At 45.8% G+C, this 17013-nt stretch overlaps 1 protein-coding gene across 2 annotated transcripts in view; it reads right to left on the reverse strand.

The window, feature by feature from the left end:
• POLA1 (DNA polymerase alpha 1, catalytic subunit) overlaps positions 1 to 17013 on the reverse strand; it is a 481679-nt gene that overhangs the window by 56013 nt on the left and 408653 nt on the right. For both annotated transcript variants that reach the window (XM_040338205.1, XM_040338204.1), the window contains exon 36: positions 14576 to 14672. In XM_040338205.1, the coding sequence (XP_040194139.1) occupies positions 14576 to 14672 (97 nt within the window). The remainder of the gene's footprint in view (positions 1 to 14575; positions 14673 to 17013) is intronic.

Consider the following 17013-nt stretch of genomic DNA (forward strand, 5'->3'; position numbering starts at 1 on the left):
CCAGGATGCAGTACAGGAAAAAAGCAAGCCGGCAAAGGCTGTACGATGCTTTGGGCAATGTTCTTCTGGAAAACTATAGGTCCTGCCATTCATGTTGTTGACACGTACCACCTACCTAAACATTGTTGCTAACCAAGTATACCCCTTCAGGGAAATGGTATTCCCTGATTACAGTGGCATCCTTTAGCAGGATACTGTAAAAATGTTTTTTTTAAAAAGGTATTGACTTGGCCTTCAATTTCTCCAGATCTCAATCTGTGTGATGTGATGGAAAAGTCCAATTCATGGAGGCACCACATTGTAATTACCAACGGCTTGGCACCAGATACCACAACATAACTTTAGAAGTCTAGTGGCGTCCATGCCTCGGCAGGTCAGGGATGTTTTGATGGCAAAAGGGGAACTACAATATTAGTAAGGTTGTCGTAAAGCTATAGCTGATATGTGTATCTTCTTACTTCTTGCTGAATCCACAAGACCAGAATTAAAGGGAAATCTTGATAATTAAGCATATGGTAAAATCCCAAAAATGGTTTTAACCCTCACTACTTGATCTAAAATGCCCCCCCCCCCCACGCACATATTTGGCTTTAAAAATACTTTAAAGCTGAAATTAAGGTGTGATTTGTCTTGCATACTTACTTTGGTCCAGTGGGGACCTACGTTGGAATGCATATTGCCAACCTGACCAGTCGCAGTGCAAGCTGAAAAACGCTGTAGTCACCACTACTATAGTGATAGCAGAATCTTCCAGGTCCAGTCAAGAGCAGCTGCAATTCTGCATAGCAACTATAGGGGGGGGGGGGGAGTTGCTTGCTTGCCACTGCCATCATTTACAGAATGCTTTGTATTTTGTTTAATAAACCAAAGCATTTTCTGATTGGATGAGATCGAGAACCAACAAGTATCCTCCCCTCATCCAATCTAAGAACGCCTTGTATTCATTGAAAAAATACAAGGCTTTCTCTGAATGGAGACAGTGCTGAGCGAGTACTCCTCTATTATGCAGAGGAGTTTGCCGATTGGCACTGGACCTGGAAGACTGCTGTTATCACTGTTACTACTACTACTACAGTGATTTACAGATTCCACAGAGATCAGTTTTAAAGGAAACTAATTTGATCAGAATATGCAACAGAGTCATTTTTGTGATATGAAATTACCTTCTGGAACAAAAAAGTGCTCCACAAAGTTTTAAGCACAAAACAGGAAAAACATGCTCTACTGCAGGTAACAGGCAACAAAACTAGCCATTACACATAATAGAGGTTAACGCAATAAAGATGCAGACACAATAGGAAGCCTACACACCTACAGTCCCAACTACTACTAAAGCTCTCAAGGGGGAAAAAAGTCAATATTGCTTAAGTCTGCAAGCAAATTTTGTTCCAATTTGCCGAGATCGGTTGATTGCTACTGAAAACTGCATTGTGTATGTCCAGCCTAAGAAAATTCATTTAATTTTTTTCAGGAAAAAAGGGTCATTAAAAAAGGGGTATATAAAGAACTCCATATTAGCTAAAGCGTTTTCCTATTGTGTAAATAGAAATTGGGCTGCCTATCATTCAGTCATATTTGTGTGTCTTTTAGTGATCACTCAGCTTGTAACAGACATTTCATCTAAGTGGAGATACTATGTTATGTTGTATGTCAAAATAATTACATAATTATATTCAAAGCTAAATTATTTAAGATGGGAAAACATTCTGATATGCTTTTGACAGTCAGAATCTTAGCAGGCACAAATCATCTTAACAATGAATTTCCATTAACATGTGTATTTACTTCATTTAAACCAGTACTCACAAAAATGTATCAACCACAGGTATAATTCCATGCAATTGTTAAAAGGTGGTCATTTGTAACATGAAACACTTTTTTGCACAATGCCTCTACTTTATTGTTGCAGAGTATTTATATTACTCCTGCTTGTTTTCCCACTGACTATCAGCCAGAGCCTGCATGATCTTACCCAGAAATCTTGCCATTTAAGTCTAAAATATGTAGTGCTAAAAAGTTTGTATGCAACATTCAAGTGAGAAAGGCTGGAGATTCTGTACTATGCAATTAAACCCTTTTAAGTCATTCAATAACTGTTTAACTAAATGCATGTGGACTTGAGTTGCTAGGAGGGCATGTTATTAAGCCATTCACATGTTTATACATTAGCAAAGTTATTTTTTAGAAGAAACGATTGAAAAATAAAAAAGTAGCCCAAACAATTGTAGTATTTGAAGATTTAATTCTTTGTAGATGGGTACATTTTAAATGTTTGAATTTATATTGCTGGGCGGATTTTTAGGTACCCTAAAGAATAATTTTTTTTATCAATAGATGCCTCCTTCACCTCCATGACACATTTTGTATATAACTAAAATAGGATGATAGTAATTCCATGGTTACAGAAGTGCACCATTTAAAGCCTCATACACGCGATCAGACTTCCATCTGACTTTACCGTGGATTTTGGTCTGAACGTCGTTGGCAGTGAACTTGGTATGCATACAGACTGCACAACATTTTCAGCCAACAAAACCTAAAAATGTGTTTTTTTCTGCTTTTTAGCGCCACCCTTTGGGCAACTTCTGCTAATGTCTTAATGTTTAATATTGGTTCTGAAAGAAAAGAAAAAGAAGGGCGCACCGACCTAGTGCATTACCACTTAAAGGGATTTTATTAAATAAATTAAAACAATAGTCATACTCACAAAAGGAGTTAAAGACAGCGCTTATCAGACAATGGAACCGATACGCAGTATCGCCCAACGAGCACATCTGAGCCAACAAAGGTATTTCCTTTTGGTGGGGAGATTCTCGGGCCACACCCCTTAGGACAAGAATGGCTGAGGGGTTAATGGGTGAGTCTGGCCGATTGGGGCGGGCCTATGGCTGGGCATCTCCGCACATGCTCACTTGTGTGCATGTATGTGTATTTATATTCGAGAGCTTCTTATATGAGGGAGCAACTACAGACCACCGAGGCTCTGATGAAAGAGGTTCGCCTCTGAAACGCGTAAGCCAAAATGATGGTTTGATGCCATCTGATCCGTGCTGTCACCGTGTTCGTTGGGCGATACTGTGTATCAGTTCCATTGTCTGATCAGCGCTGTCTAACTTCTTTTGTGAGTATGACTATTGTTTTAATTTAATAAAATCCCTTTAAGTGCTAATGCACTAGGTCGGTGCGCCCTCCTTTTTCTTTTCTTTTCTAGCTTTATGAATTCCCATGATTCCGAGGAGGGCTGCAAGACCATAGACTTTACACTGAAATTGGATCACGTTGCCCTATAGCAGAAAAACACCAGAGCGCAGGAGAATTTTTTGTGTAATATTGGTTCTGAGCATGCGTGTTTGTACTTTGGATTTGTGTACACACAAATTGGATAATCCGACGTAACAGATTTATTGCCAGACAGTTGGTGAGCATGAACAGCCAACATTTGTTGTCAATTCCGCCAACAATTGTCTGATGGAGCATACACACGGCTGGATTATCCGACACAACACGCCATCAGACAATTACTCTCGTAAAATTGGTTTGTGTGTACGGGCCTTAAGAGTGAATTTTCCTCATATATGTTTGCCGATATGACATCCTATTTTTCAGAGACCATATACCAGTTCCAGCTTTATCCCAAAAGCCTCACCCTTTGATTCTGCTGTTGGGGATGCTAGGGCTCTAAATAAGTATTCTACATCAAGACACAAAGTACGAGAAGGAAGAGTAGAGTCAGAAGACAAAGGCTCTCCTCGGTTGGAAGCTTCCTCCATGCCATTTCCCACTAAATAGACTCTTTAGAATCAGGTCCCTCCACATCTGAGCCAACAATCCGTTTCAAAACAGGCTGCAGAAGGCTTCTGTGCCGAGATATTACTGACCATTTCATCAGAGATGTCTGTAGATGAGATGACACAGCTAATAGATTTTTCTCAGCAGCAGGCTTGGCTACAACTTGCTCAATATAGGCTCTGCCTCCCCCTGTCAGTTTACCGCAAACTGACTTCAGTGACAATCCATTTTTTTTTACTCCTCAATTGTATTTTTGCTCCATGTCATTTATTCAAGTCCATACTCTAACCTAGACTATTTTTTTGAAAATTGTTGTTTATTGGCATTTTTTAACACCACATACAGTACAAACCAAACATATACCAACTGCCCCTCCCTCCCCCCCATGTAGCAGTCCAACAATTACAGAATCATAGAATATGCTCATAACATTATTCAGTGAGAAAACAATCCACCCACGGAGTCAGTGGTGCACCCAATCCCTACACAGTCAAATAATTATTTGGTTAACATTACACAGTCAGATCAACCCAATAACTAAGAGCGCCTTTAACAAGGAACCCTGGCATGCTAGATCAATGTGTCCTTGGCATCAAGCCAGCATTGTCAGACTCAATTTTTTTTGGACAACCCCTACTCAAGTATGTTGCCTTGTAAAATGGTAGCGCTTTATTGACCAAGTCCTTCCAGAAGGACACTGTGGGTGGCTCAGGTTTTTTTCAACATAATACAATAGCCTTACGGGCATAAAAAAGGGAGATGGAGATCATAGTTCTTTGCGCCTTACGGGGCACCAACTCCTACACCAGTCCCAGCAAACAGACTGTCACAGGAATCGAACCCGAAAGCAATTTCTGTATAGTACGTGTTATCCCATTCCAAAACTCCTTTATCGGCTGGCACTGTCAGAATATGTGATCAAAATTAGCATGGTCAGCAGTGCAGCGCCAGCACTCTGCTGCACTAGTACCATAAATACCAGCTATCCTCGCTGGGGTATAATATACCCTGTGAAGTATTTTAAATTGAATGAGCCCATCTCTGGCCGACACAAGAATCCGGAATGGGTGATCCCACATATCGTCCCAGTCCTCCCCCTGAAGTCTTTCACCAGCGTACTCCATGTATCCCTGCATTTGTTAAGAATTTTCGGTCTTTCCACAAACAATTCTTTGTAAACCTCCAATAATGGTTTTTGTAGATCTTCTTTACCCAGCATGTTCTCTAAGGGGGATGCACCCAGCTCAAGTGTATCCCAGCTGAACTGCATCAGATACGCGTGTCTCAGCTGAAGGTATCGGAATAGATACCAGTTGGGAAGATTGTATTTGTCCTTAAGTTGGTTAAAGGTGAGTAGTTTGCCCCCCCCACTACATGTTTGAGTTGTTTAATGCCAACCCTGGCCCATATGATCGGGTCAGGGATTTCACCAAAGTGGGATAATCTAGGGTTGAACCAAAGGTGAACCCCTTGCGACCAATCTCCTTCTGCAGATTTCATCAACGTCCGTGCCCTGTTCCAAGCACGTATAGTGACACGCATCGACCTTTTAAAGACGTAGAAGCCTGAGGTCCCCTGTGCACCAGGTAGAACAGACTCTCATACGATCCCAGCAGGGCTATCTCCAACACCATTGCCGAATCCCTTGTCAATCACCATCTAGCATCACCATTGTCCCGTTATAAAGTATTTAAACAGGTCAGGGAGCGCTAGGCCACTCTGACCCCAAGGCTCCTGCAAGGTACAGAGGCCAATTCTAGGGTGCGCAGTAGACCACAGGAAAGAGCTAAATAAGCCGTTTACTCTTCTGAAGAAAGAACAGATCCAAATAGACGTGTTCCGCAAGAAATACAAGACTGATAAAATGTTCATTTTTAGAAGATTAAACCTTCCAATTTGGATTTCTCCCAATTAACTCTCAGCCCTGAAAAGGTAGCAAAGTAATGAGAATCTCATAGCAAGAATTTGGGTTAGAATTTTGAGGTCCAGATTTAAGAGTGCAAAAGGGAATGTATGAGGAACAACTCAGGGGATCCTTGCCTGATTTAGGCAAGAGAATCACCTGGGCCTCTAACAAGAAGTCAGAGGCATTTATGTTTTAAGCAATAATGAAAACACTCGCAATCGGGGGACTAAGTCCTCCAGATGTAGCCTGTACCATTCAATACAGAAGCTGCTTTCAGCTGCTTTAAAATCAGCAGTGACCGGTGTTTGTAACTCCCCCACACACGATCACCGCTGACTGTCCCGTGTCCTCCTCCAGCCCCCCTCCATTTTGCTGCAGTCTCCCTTCCTCCATGTCCCCCTCCGTGCTGCTCTCTCCCTCCGCGTCCCCCGCCGTGTTTCTCTCTGCCTCTGTGTCCTCCGCCGTGTTGCTCTCTCCCTCCGTGTCCCCCGCCGTGTTTCTTTAAAATATAAACTGGTAGCAAATACATACAACCTCACAATTAGGCCCAGGAACGGTTGGCAATGGTGGAAAGTTCGGCTCCATAACTTCTACAAAACGTCCTTTAGGGATATGGTGCCCTGTATTGCCAACTTTAGATGGAGAAATCAGGAGATGCTCTCTGAATGTGTTATGGTTATCATTAAAGTGCCAATGAACACACCAGGGGGAATACATCCAAGAATACTATACTCCCCCAGAACAGGCAATGTCCAAAATCCAGTCTACGTGGTATGCAGTTCTTTTACCACACCAGAGCAGAATGACATAGCTCTCTCCTTCTCCTCAGCCTGGTTCCAATTGTCAGATTCCAACTGTGAACTTGCTTATTCAAGCCACTTTCCTTTCTGATTGCAGTAAAGCTCATAAGCAGAGAAAGATCGGCTGTTACCAAGGACTCACAGGGGAATAACAGTACACCTTAAATGACCCATAACAAATACTAACCTGAAATACAATCTTTCTCCCTACTCACAGTCTGGCAACATTTGGAGCTTGCAGTCCAAACTCTACTGGGCATGTGCAAACCCCAATCACAAATATGAATGGGCTGCCCTCATCTGAAATGCTTAGCTTAACCCCTATGAGATTTACACAAGCATATCAGGTTTGAAAGAAATGTTAGCAAGCATGTGCAAAAATGAATTACGGTATTCTGCTTGGAACAATACGCAATACTTGGTCAATGCTCAGAAGTTTCCGGTAAAAAAACAACAACATTCCAACCAAAATTAGGCTTGCTTGGTTGATCAAGGGAACTACAGTCTAAAAAAAGCAATCAGTTGGATTTATCCTTTAGATAAGGTTTACATGTAATTTTAACCACTTAAGGACCCCCTCCTGCACATATACGTAGGCAGAATGGCACGGCTGGGCACATGCAGGTACGTCCTGTGCTAGTACCCAGTCACAGGCGCGCGCTCGCGACCCGGTCTGAAGCTCCGTGACCGGGACTCGATCGCCGCTGGAGTCCCGCGATCGGTCCCAGGAGCTGAAGAACGGGGAGAGCTGTGTGTAAACACAGCTTCCCCATTCTTCACTGTGGCTGCGTCATCGATCATGTGATCCCTTTTATAGGGGACACAATCGATGACGTCACACCTACAGCCACACCCCCCTACAGTTGCAAACACACTTCAGGTCACAAATAACCCCATCAGCGCCCCCTGTGGTTAACTCCCAAACTGCAATTGTCATTTTCACAGAAAACGAGCCTTCACGGAGTTACCGTCGGAGATCTGGTGACGTCACGGACACCGGCGGGGCTTGCCATGTCCATCTGAAGGGCTCCTTTGCTGTGCCTTCATATCTGCATGGCGGCGGGACCTTACTATCTGCCACATGAAAGGGCTGTTACACTTCCCTCTATCAACCTGGGATTCTACAACCATCCACTGGGAGTTGTGATAGTTCCCTTCACGGGACATCTACATGCCGACAGACTGATCTGGACTCAGCAGTGGTAACGTTGTACACATTTTTATACCATTATCATACTTGGGTACATGTTTTTATGACTGCTTTTGCTACCGTTTGGTATTACTCGCACCATTTTTACAGTTTATGTAGCTACATCGATTTTATCTCCAGTGCAATATTTATTTTGTTACCTACTTGAAGATTATAAAAGTTTTAATGCTATTCCCATCGAGTGCTGCCTTTGTGTGTTTTTTGTATCCTGCTATCCATTTTTCCAGTGGTTGGTAGCTGCACTGGGAATCAGCCTGCAAGGAGATCAGCTAAAAGTAGTAGGATCTGTATGTGCGTTATAATTAATCGTAATTCGTCGATTAAAAAAACAACGATTAATCGAACACAAACATTTTAATCAGTAACAGCCCTAAAATGTTTAATTTTTTTTTCAAAATTGCCACTCTATTTTTGCTTATAGCGCAAAAAATAAAAACCGCAGAGGTGATGAAATACCACAAAAAGAAAGCTCTATTTGTGGGAAAAAAAGGACGCCAATTTTGTTTGGGAGCCACGTCGCACGACCGTGCAATTGTCTGTTAAAGCAACGCAGTGCCGAATCGCAAAACCTGGCCGGGTCCTTTAGCTGCATTTTGGTCCGGGTCTTAAGTGGTTAAGGCAGGAAATGATTTGAATTAATTTTTCACCAATGATTTATTTTAAAGGGAGGGCCTAGAAATATATGTTACAAAACTATCCATTGTTTCTGCATCCATAATCAGCGAAGCAAGCTAAAGTCATAAACTGGGTGAAACTCCTGCGCTGTCTTGGATAGGTGAATGGGGGAGAGGGGAATGTGGGACGTGAATGGGACACTAAGCACTGGCAGCAGCACCTGACGGACGGTAAACGAGCGCGGCGCTCGTAGGATATGTAACCGATACCAGACTGTTACATGTGAGTCTTTTAAGATTGTTTTATGCTTTAATTAAATTGTTTTTATACAGAATCACGCGATGTGCCCCCTTTCTTCTCCTTCCTCCATCCCCTCTGCCTTCGCATGAGCCATCTGCTCCGCGGACATCTAGGGAAGAAAAGTTGTGCAGGAGAATTTAGGGAGACGAGCTTGGCGCTCGTGGAGACAAGCACTCCATTTCTACACAGCGTGTAAGTTGTGTGAGTTTCCATCCACCTTATACAGAGCTTCCCCTTTGTTTTATTTATGTGATACCAGCATCACGCCACATTATCTTTATTATTATATATTTTCCATACATGACCAACTACTGAGACTCACCGGGAAGATCCCCACCAAATGAAAGGCCAGAGCACCCATTTTTGGGGTTGTTGAATGATAACCAGGAGGTAAGCTGCTTGGATCACTAACGGTGTGGGCGCACTTGTTTGGATTTGATTTTCCCGCACATCTTCATTCATTTGGATTTGATTTTCCCGCACATCTTCATTCATCATTGGCTTTGGAACTTTATTTTTGATTATTTACTCAGTATGCTTTCTTGCAACAGCACTTTTTGGAATTTGATTTTGGTTCTTTTTTTCATCTAACTTGGGACTGTCAGATATATGTACTGTAGTTTTTTCTCAGTCCTCTTCAGTGATATGCACAGTTTTGTCTAGTTTATGTTGATTTAATCACCACTTTGCAATTGCACCTCTACCATTTTTGTGATTTCATTACTGCTCCAGAGACCCACCTGACTTCAACCCCCCCCTCCCCCCTTTAACCTTAATTCTCCCCCCCCCTCACCTTCCTCTCTCCCCTGCCCACAGTGGTAATCATTCACAGCGCAGACATCATCACCTTTTGTAAAGTCATAAACTGTGTAAAACGTGTGTGGGCATAACAAACTGCATGGAAGTAACAACAGCTTTGTAAGTTTAAGCAAACTTATTTCTGTTTCATTCAGAAACATCAACCTTGAAATATATGTGCCTATTGAATTTTTTTCACCCAAGTTGGATACAGCTAAGTATTTGCATGCCATAGCACTTTCATCTAGTGCCAACATATCATCTCACTGATTCAACATAGTTTACAATGCACAACAAAATAGAATAAGCCCTTTGTATATCTTTAAAGGAGAAGAAGTAGGGCTAAAGCTTGGCCCCACTTCTCCTGTGGATCACAGGACTGCACTTAGTTCTGCACTCCTGTGACCCGTATTCAAGGCACTGCGGTCTAGTACACGCTGTCGGCTGATGCCACTCAGCCGGTCCAGGCCATGAAGGGGCACATCGCTGAAAATTTGAGCCAGCCACTCAGGCCCTCTTCACAGCCCAGCACTCCAGTAAGCACTGGAGCGGCAGAGCACAGAGTCAGTGACTGACCGTCACCGGCTCTCTGAAGATTGAAAACTGAGCGATCAGTGGCCTGTGATCATTCAGTTCTTGGTCTTATTGGCAGAGGGGAACAGATGCAGCATCAGATCAGTGCTGCACCCGCTTAGGCGAGTATGGAAGTTGATTTTTTTTTTTTAAATTCAAAACTTCTTTTAACCACTTCAGCCCCGGACCATATACCAGGCCACTTTTTGCGATTCGGCACTGCGTCGCTTTAACTGACTATTGCGCGGTCGTGCGACTTGGCTCCCAAACACAATTGGCGTCCTTTTTTATCACAAATAGAGCTTTCTTTTGGTGGTATTTGATCACCTCTGCTGTAATAAATATTTTTGCTGTAATAAATATGCCCAAAAATATATAACATTTTTTTTTTTTTTCCTCAGTTTAGGTCGATACGTATTCTTCTACGTATACTTTTTATTATCTCATGCGACAGTGGCACATGTGTCAGTAGTTTTTTTAAAATATTTTTAACAATTTGTTTTTTATTTTTTACAAATTTTTTTTTTTTATTCATAATGCTTTCTCAGCAGCCTCAGCTGTGCTGAAAATGAATGGAGAGAAGACAGCGTCTTCTCCTCATTCATAAACTGAAACATTGTAATCACAGTTTACGATGTTTCAGTTATGTGAATGGACAGAGTCAGTAATCACCGACTCTGTCCATTGGGAGCAGTAAGGAGCCGGATTTACCGGCTCCTACCGCAGCTCTCCATCCTGACAGTTCCAGGGGGGGGGGGGGAGGAGGAGCACAGAAGGAGAGAGAAACAAGGCGGGGCACACGGAGGGAGAGGGGGATACGGAGGGAGAGAGAAACACGGCGGAGGACGCGGAGGGAGAGAGAAACACGGCGGAGGACACGGAGGGAGAGAGAAACACGGCGGGGGACACGGAGGGAGAGAGAAACACGGCGGGGGACACGGAGGGAGAGAGAAACGCGGCGGGGGACACGGAGGGAGAGAGAAACGCGGCGGGGGACACGGAGGGAGAGAGAAACGCGGCGGGGGACACGGAGGGAGAGAGAAACGCGGCGGGGGACACGGAGGGAGAGAGAAACGCGGCGGGGGACACGGAGGGAGAGAGAAGCACGGCGGGGGACACGGAGGGAGAGAGAAGCACGGCGGGGGACACGGAGGGAGAGAGAAGCACGGCGGGGGACACAGAGGGAGAGAGCAACACGGCGGGGGACACGGAGGGAGAGAGCAACACGGCGGGGGACACGGAGGGAGAGAGCAACACGGCGGGGGACACGGAGGGAGAGAGCAACACGGCGGGGGACACGGAGGGAGAGAGCAACACGGCGGGGGACACGGAGGGAGAGAGCAACACGGCGGGGGACACGGAGGGAGAGAGCAACACGGCGGGGGACACGGAGGGAGAGAGCAACACGGCGGGGGACACGGAGGGAGAGAGCAACACGGCGGGGGACACGGAGGGAGAGAGCAACACGGCGGGGGACACGGAGGGAGAGAGCAACACGGCGGGGGAGAGAAACACGGCGGGGGACACGGAGGGAGAGAGAAACACGGCGGGGGACACGGAGGGAGAGAGAAACACAGCGGGGGACACGGAGGGAGAGAGAGAAACACAGCGGGGGACACGGAGGGAGAGAGAAACACGGCGGGGGACACGGAGGGAGAGAGAAACACGGCGGGGGACACGCAGGCAGAGAGAAACACGGCGGGGGACACGGAGGCAGAGAGAAACACGGCGGGGGACACGGAGGCAGAGAGAAACACGGCGGGGGACACGGAGGCAGAGAGAAACACGGCGGGGGACACGGAGGCAGAGAGAAACACGGCGGGGGACACAGAGGGAGAGAGAAACACGGCTGGGGACACAGAGGGAGAGAGAAACACGGCTGGGGACACGGAGGGAGAGAGAAACACGGCTGGGGACACGGAGGGAGAGAGCAGCACAGAGGGGGACATGGAGGGAGGGGGACATGGAGGAAGGGAGACTGCAGCAAAACGGAGGGGGGCTGGAGGAGGACACGGGACAGTCAGCGGTGATCGTGTGTGGGGGAGTTACAAACACTGATCACCGCTGATTTTAAAGCAGCTGAAAGCAGCGCGGGGGGGGGGGGGGTTGAGAGAGAGAAGTGGAGAAATTACTTTTAAATCTATACAGCGGTGATCGGTGCTTGTAACTTCCCCACGCACTGATTACCGCTGACAGTACAAGTATCGGGTGAAGCATCGGGAGCATTTGCCCAAGTACAAGTACTCGGGCAAATGCTTGGTATCAGTACCGATACTAGTATCGGGACAACCCTAGTTTGCGCAAAAGTTATAGCGTCTACAAAATAGGGCATCGTTTTATGGCATTTTTATAAAAACAAAAATTCTACTAGTAATGGCGGCGATCAGCGATTTTTATTGGTACTGCAACTATATGGCGGACACTTTTGACACATTTTTGGGATCATTGGCATTTTTATAGTGATCAGTGCTATAAAAATGCATTGATTACTATAAAAATGCCACTGGCAGGGAAGGGGTTAACACTAGGGGGCGAGGAAGGGGTTAATTATGTTCCCTGTGTGTTCTAACTGAAGGGGGGGTGGGACTGACTTGGCGAAATGACTGATCGCTGTTCATACATTGTATGAACAGACGATCAGGCATTTCTCCCCCCTGACAGGACCGGGTGCCCGGCGGTGATCGTGCCCTCCGGGCACGCGCGTTGGGCGGGCACGTGTCCCTATTGGCTGATTCACGAGATGACGTATAGCTATGTGATCTCGCGCAGCCTAGCCAACCTGCTGCCGTATAACTGCGGCGGCTGGTCGGCCAGCAGTTAAAGTGGTATTTATATATCCTGGTCCCTTAAAGCAGATTACACAGCAAGGTAATCTGCCCCCCTCCAAACTGTAAAAAAAACCTCCCTGAACTAGCCACTTCCTGTATGCCCTCTATGTGCTGACCACGAAAATCATGGCTGCCGAGCCATCACCACAGTGGTCAGAGTGCGTCCCTCTGTCATACCCTGCCCTTCTCTCACCCCACTCTCCTCACCTCCCACCTACCTGCCTTGTCAACGCCCTCTATGTCTCTGGCCCTGCCCCCCGTCGCTTCTTTTGTAAAATAAAAACCTAAAATTGTTACCGCCTCTATGAGAGGCTGGCATAGCACACTGTGTAAGCTGTTTTGAAAAATGAGTGTTCTAAATTGTGAATTTCAGTCTCCAGGCCAGTCACGTGACTCGCGGATGCTTTACAGTTCCGATGGATTGGTTTCTGTGAAGGTGATCAGCATCCACGTGATCTCCCCTGCTGACGTCAGAGGGAGATCAGCGCCCTACCGCAGAAGACATTCATCGGAGCTGTAGAATGTCCGCGAGTCACGTGACTGGCCTGAAGACAGCTGAAATTCTGTATTTAGAACACTTGTTTATCAAAACAACTTACACAGTGTGCTATGCCAACCTCTAATAGATGGGCTGGCATAGTCATATACATTAACATTTTAAACCCACAATCAAAGCATTATGTTACAGCTTACTACGATGCGACGCATAGCTACGACGGTTCGCCCAGGGTAGTCAACCTGCCACAGTATAACTGTTGCGGCTGGTTGGGAAGAGGTTAATACCACTTTAAACGCTTCCTGATTTAGATGATCTTGTTGAAGCCGATTGCTCATCCAGTCTTGATCCAACCGCCATATATATCCAAGATCAGATCTTTCCCTTCTGCTTTTTTCCTCTCAACTTTTAACTGGCGCAGAGGAGATTCTGCCTCTTTATTTTATTCAGATATACAGTATACTGAACATGTATTGGTAGTTTTGTACATGCTATTTTTGACATTTATACTACGTCATGATTTATGTCTGGTAGCTATTTAGCTATAACTTTATGATACAGCATTTATACTGAGCCAATTGTTTGCACAGCGCTTTACCAAACGTCTACAGACATTACGGTTACAATACAATTTGGTACAAAAGGAATCAGAGGGCCCTGCTCGTTGGAGCTTACAATCTAAGAGGTATTTTTCTATATGTCAAACCTGTACACTGGCTATCTGATATGTGTGTCCAATATCTGCTCTTGGAAAAAAAATTCCCAATAAAAACTTGTTAAAATAAATACAACTTTAAATAGATGGAAAATCACTCACTAAGTGTGGCATGCACTATGATTATCACACGATACACAAAGTGAGCCATAATTAGCACTTCATACACAAGCCTCTTTACTACTATTAATGTGGCTTGTTAAAGCGGTTTTAATAGGTGCAAAGAAACAGTGCAATTATTTGCTATGCCCTAGAAGTATTATTAAACTAAACCTATGCAGGAGAGCCATACATTTTGATAAAATAATGTGTGGCCAACAACAAATGGTTACTTGTTAATGTGGCTTCACAAGCTGCTAACCTTTGGGTAGGTTTGCGATATGGCATGTCTGTTAGGGTAGATATGTCTTTGCAGGAATGCAAAACCTCTTGCTGAGCAGAGATTTTTCAGGTCCACCTCTTACCGATCTATAACAAATTCTTCATTCTAACATGATTCTGAAGCGCAAGTCAATGCAATACAAGTGGACCACATGTATCCTCACCTTTCTCCTGCTCCGTAACAACCTTCTCCAGTGCATAATCCCAGTCAAAGATAAATCGATAGAAACATAGCTGAGTGTACAAGGCTTTCTCTGGGTACTGCAAAATAATCAGTGAAAAAAAAATCAATATGAGCAACTGGTACATTTATCACCCTGTAAAATGTGAGAGTAAAAGACTGCTTTAATGCAACAAAGCAGGTATGCAAGCAATTATCCAGAACAAAAACAGCAGAATTCATCTTTACTTCAAGAGCAAATATCTGTGAATATCACCTTTACAAACCAAAGAGTTTTTCTTCTCCCTCAAACATGAGAAGGCATACAGCACAAAGCAACACCAATTACAAACAAAAGTACATATTGCTTTAATTCAATTTGATTTAAGTTGCAGCAGCACAGAGTAAGGAAAAACATGGTAGTATCAGAAATTCAGATTACTTTTAAGCCAGTAACTAATAAAAAAAGGTCTATTTGTGGATGAATTATGCCTTTACACCCGTTTGCCTGCAGCACACTAGTACCTTCAAGCAACACTACACTACAGTAGGTGCACACGATATTGTGTCAATCTCGCTCCCTTTCTCGGCGAGATTGAGCACTGCGGGGCCCCCCCACCCCAGAGCACCCTGTCCCCATGTTGATGAGGACAGGGCCCCTTCCCGACAACCCTGGCCGTTGGTTGTCGGGGTATGCGGGCGAGAGGCTTATCGGAATCTGGGAGCCCCCAGATACCGGCCCCCCACCCTAAGTGAATGGATATGGGGTACATCGTACCCCTACCCATTCACCTGGAGGAAAAGTGGTAAAAACACAAATAAAAAACACAGAGTATTAAAATATTTTATTAGTCTGCTCCGGAGGCTCCCCCTGTCTTCTTTAGCTCTTTTACCAGGGGGAGCTTCTTCCGATTTCCGGGGGTCTTCTCCGCTCTTCTGTGACGTCTTCTCCGCTCCGGGGGGTCTTCTTCTATGTTCGCCGCTGTCCGGTGCCTTCTCCTTCCGCTGTTCTGTGACGTCTTCTCCTCTTCTTCCGCTGTTCTGTGACGTCTTCTACTTCTCCCTTCAGGCCGCTGTGCTGTGACGTCTTCTCTTCTCTTGATGTTGACACGCCGGGCTCTTCTTGCTGCAATGACGGGTGCGCGGCTTGCGTCAAACTTATATAGGCCTCACAGTCCCATCATGCTCCGGTAGGTACCACGTGGGTAGGTATCACATGGGTAGGTACCAGAGCATGATGGGACTGTGAGGCCTATATAAATCCGATGCAAGCCACGCACCCGTCATTGCAGCGAGAAGAGGCGACGTGTCAGCATCGGGAGAAGAGAAGACGTCACAGCACAGCGGCCTGAAGGGAGAAGTAGAAGACGTCACAGAACAGCGGAAGAAGAGGAGAAGACGTCACAGAACAGCGGAAGAAGAAGGCACCGGACAGCGGGAGGAAGAACCGGGGTGCGCCGAGTCAAGAGCGGCGAACATAGAAGAAGACCCCCCGGAGCGGAGAAGACGTCACAGAAGAGCGGAGAAGACCCCCGGAAATCGGAAGAAGAAGCTCCCCCTGGTAAAAGAGCTAAAGAAGACAGGGGGAGCCTCCGGAGCAGACTAATAAAATATTTTAATACCCTGTGTTTTTTATTTATGTTTTTACCACTTTTCCTCCAGGTGAATGGGTAGGGGTACGATGTACCCCATATCCATTCACTTAGGGTGGGGGGCAGGTATCTGGGGGCCCCCTTATTAAAGGGGGCTCCCAGATTCCGATAAGCCTCCCGCCCGCATACCCCGACAACCAACGGCCAGGGTTGTCGGGAAGGGGCCCTGTCCTCATCAACATGGGGACAGGGTGCTCTGGGGTGGGGGGGCCCCGCAGTGCGCCCCCCTGCCCCAGAGCACCCAACCCCCCCATGTTGAGGGCATGCAGCCCGGTACGGCTCAGGAGGGGGGGTGCTCGCTCGTCCCCACTCCTTTCCTGACCGGCCGGGTAGCGTGCTTTGGATACGGGTCTGGTATGGATTGTAGGGGGACCCTTACAACCCATAACAGACCTAAGGGCCCGGTATGCTCCTGAGGGGGGAACCCATGCCGAATTTTTATTTAAAATCCGGCGGGGACTTCCCCCTCAGGATTCATAACAAACGCCGCACACGTGTAGAATTGGCGGGAATCCAAGTCGGATCTCCCGTCGCTTCTATGACGCGCACGTTGGAATGTGCTGTCACTATTCCAGTGAGTGCGAGATGTCGGCGAGATCTCGGCACCATGTCGCCAAGAATCAGCGCGATGCTGTCGTGCTAAAAACACAATATCACAAACACCTACTGTAGGTTGCAGAACTGTGCATATTACTGTGCAGTGCTTGGACCTGCCTCGTCCACAATGGCAAGCTACTTCTTGGTGTATTGGATTATACACATTTTTTCCCTATATACAACTCTGTAGCAT

This window comes from Rana temporaria, chromosome 2 (genome assembly GCF_905171775.1).
Source record: "Rana temporaria chromosome 2, aRanTem1.1, whole genome shotgun sequence".
NCBI lineage: Eukaryota > Metazoa > Chordata > Amphibia > Anura > Ranidae > Rana > Rana temporaria.